The sequence below is a fragment of the Haplochromis burtoni genome, unplaced genomic scaffold, assembly GCF_018398535.1.
Source record: "Haplochromis burtoni strain Fernald_Lab_line unplaced genomic scaffold, NCSU_Asbu1 Contig_100, whole genome shotgun sequence".
In the NCBI taxonomy this organism is placed as follows: domain Eukaryota; kingdom Metazoa; phylum Chordata; class Actinopteri; order Cichliformes; family Cichlidae; genus Haplochromis; species Haplochromis burtoni.
Genome location: NW_024582461.1, coordinates 1,578,120 through 1,580,209, shown reverse-complemented (window position 1 = coordinate 1,580,209; position 2,090 = coordinate 1,578,120). Strand labels below are relative to the sequence as shown.

Here is a 2,090-nt window from a genome sequence, read left to right as displayed (position 1 = left end):
GTGGTATAAATGTAAAAATGTATACTTCAGGCAACCTACTTCTCGAGTTATCGCATTCACAAGATTTGCAGAAAACCTGACCTCAATGAAATTCAATTTCAATCAGTGAGGGTAGAAATGAGAACCAGTCATAGGAATACACATTTTTCCCTAGCAACCAGTGGTTATATCACAACCAATGAGAAACCTCAATATACTGCATATATTTCACTGTTGTAATGAAAAATTTGACTCATTGTCAGTGTATTAAGACCCAAAGTGAGGGGTAATACATTAATAAGTTAAACAGCCTTTTTCCTGTGGGGTCCCTTATTATAATTCCACTCATCTGAAATCTTACGAGAAGCACAAAATTCTACCTGAGGCAGACTCTTCAGCAGGCTAAGAGAAATGGCACCAGACCCACATCCCACTTCCAGGCACGTAGGCTCCGTCTCAGCAGGCACTCCCATCTCAGTCTTCATCTGCAGATCATTGAGCACCAGCTCGACCAACTCCTGCATCAGCAAAGACGAAATAAAAATCACATTTCGGCTTATTCGTGATCATTTGCTGGGTCTTCACTGCGAGCATGCACTGCCTCGTCTTTTCTTTTACCTCCGTTTCAGGTCGTGGTATGAACACAGGAGGCCTCATCTTCAGCGTCAGGTCCCTGAAGTCCCACTCTTCAATCACGTACTGCACGGGCATCCTAACCCAAACATGCAACATTGTAAATATTTTAAGTGAAAATCACTTAAATGCATATAGAGAGATCTATGCACAAACTCACCTGGAGAGACGTGTGGTGCAGAGCTTCCATATCTGCTCTGTTTGTTCTCGGCTGAGAAACTCTGTTAATCTCTCCTGCTCAAGACTTTCTATCTGGATAAAGAAACGCTATGTGAACTTGATCCACGTTTACTGCATGAAGGGTTAAATAAATATCGTCAAATAATCGAGATCTCAATTTCAGTGAAAATAATCGTGATTATCATTTTTGCCATAATCGAGCAGCCCTAGTTGTGTGTCAGTGTTAGCCCTGTGACTGTCTGGCAACCTGTCCAGGGTGTATCCCACCTCTCACCCTATGGCAGGTGGAATAGCCTCCAGCCTCCCCAAGATCCTGACAAGGATAAGTGGGGGAAATTGGATGGATGCATGGATAATTTTATCTTTGTGTGCTTTCCAGTAGCACACTTAAAAATGTCAGTGGATGTTCTAAAGGACATATTTATTGATATGAATAGTAGCGTTGGAGAGGATTCCTATCACTCTAAACATGGCTTGAACATGGCTGCCACTATATTAATGTGACAAACTATAAATCTATTCTCCACTCTTGAATTTGCAATACGTTTCACCCAGTCAAAATCAGTAAGCCTCCAGAAGTTTTAATTATTTATTAAAATATGCAGATGAACTGTTAACTTAGTCTGATACCAGACTGGTTAAATTATGCAGCGTGCTGAAGGTTGACAGCAATGTCCTAAATAATACCTGCAATAATATCAAATACTGCGTTAGTTAAATTGCAAAAATATTTAAAAATATAAAAATGAAATCTTTTTTCAAAAGCCAACAAAAGTGCACACAGGCCATAAAACTCCGATCCACTGACCTAAGGGTTGTTAGGTGGAACACTGAATTATTATTAATATAAATTATTAAAACCTACACTATCATAACATCTGGATTTAGCAGCACAAAAACTTGCCTCTTGTTAATGTCAGAAATCTTTCCAAGAAAATAAAGGTACATTTTTATGCCTTAGTCTGGACTTCATATATGTCTTATTTTATTTAATTTGAGAATGTAATTTTAATATTACACGTGCACACCGTCAAAGGGTTTATTTGGTTTGTTTTTTTGTTTGTTTTTTGACAAATGTATGCAGTTAAAATATAAACATTGCAATTTCTAAAATGGAAACTAATGAAGTGAGGTGTTCCGGGCATGTCCCACCAGGAGGAGGCCCCGGGGCAGACCCAGGACACGCTGGAGAGATTATATCTCTCAGCTGGCCTGGGAACGCCTTGGTGTTCCCCCCGGACAAGCTGGAGGAGGTGGCTGGGGAGAACGAGGTCTGGGCTTCTCTGCTTGGGTGGCTG

The 2,090-nt window shown here is 40.3% G+C and overlaps 1 protein-coding gene across 1 annotated transcript in view; it reads right to left on the bottom strand.

Annotated features, from left to right (window-relative positions):
* Positions 1–2,090, bottom strand: part of hemk1 (HemK methyltransferase family member 1) — a gene marked incomplete in the record, with an annotated part of 10,822 nt that overhangs the window by 7,152 nt on the left and 1,580 nt on the right. Inside the window, 3 exon segments of the mRNA XM_014335204.2 lie at positions 360–497; positions 598–691; positions 773–864. Coding sequence (XP_014190690.1) covers positions 360–497; positions 598–691; positions 773–864 — 324 coding nt within the window.